This window comes from Colobus angolensis, unplaced genomic scaffold (assembly GCF_000951035.1).
Source record: "Colobus angolensis palliatus isolate OR3802 unplaced genomic scaffold, Cang.pa_1.0 Scaffold135, whole genome shotgun sequence".
In the NCBI taxonomy this organism is placed as follows: Eukaryota; Metazoa; Chordata; class Mammalia; order Primates; family Cercopithecidae; genus Colobus; species Colobus angolensis.
In genome coordinates, this window is record NW_012114433.1 from 2459027 (window position 1) to 2459390 (window position 364).

At 50.5% G+C, this 364-nt stretch overlaps 1 protein-coding gene across 1 annotated transcript in view; it reads right to left on the reverse strand.

The window, feature by feature from the left end:
- Positions 1 to 152: 152 nt before the first annotated feature.
- Positions 153 to 364, reverse strand: part of LOC105506316 (radial spoke head 10 homolog B-like) — a 59642-nt gene continuing 59430 nt past the window's right edge. The window contains exon 7 of the mRNA XM_011934396.1: positions 153 to 359. Coding sequence (XP_011789786.1) covers positions 153 to 359 — 207 coding nt within the window. The remainder of the gene's footprint in view (positions 360 to 364) is intronic.

A 364-nucleotide genomic window follows, 5' to 3' on the forward strand; every position in this document is an offset into this window, starting at 1 on the left:
ATGGAACCTGGAGGCAGAGGTTGCAGTGAGATGAGATACCGCAAGTGCTCTCCAGCCTGGGTGACAGAGCTTGACTCTGTCTCTCTCTCTCTTTCTCTCTTTTTCTCTCTCTCTCTCTATATATATATAAAAGAAAATATAAATATATATATTCAGGATAAGGGCATATCTAATTCATCTGCTTTTATGGCCCAGTATGAACGTTTAAATGGAAGCCGGAAATGAAACTTCCCGTTTTTCATCAGCTTGTAGACCCAAGCTGATGGCGACCCCAGCAGCCACCACGCCAGGCCACCCGGGGGCTGGGAGCCCCGATCGCCAGGGGGTGAGGCACCACTCCGGATCCGGGCCCAGAGCAGCTGCC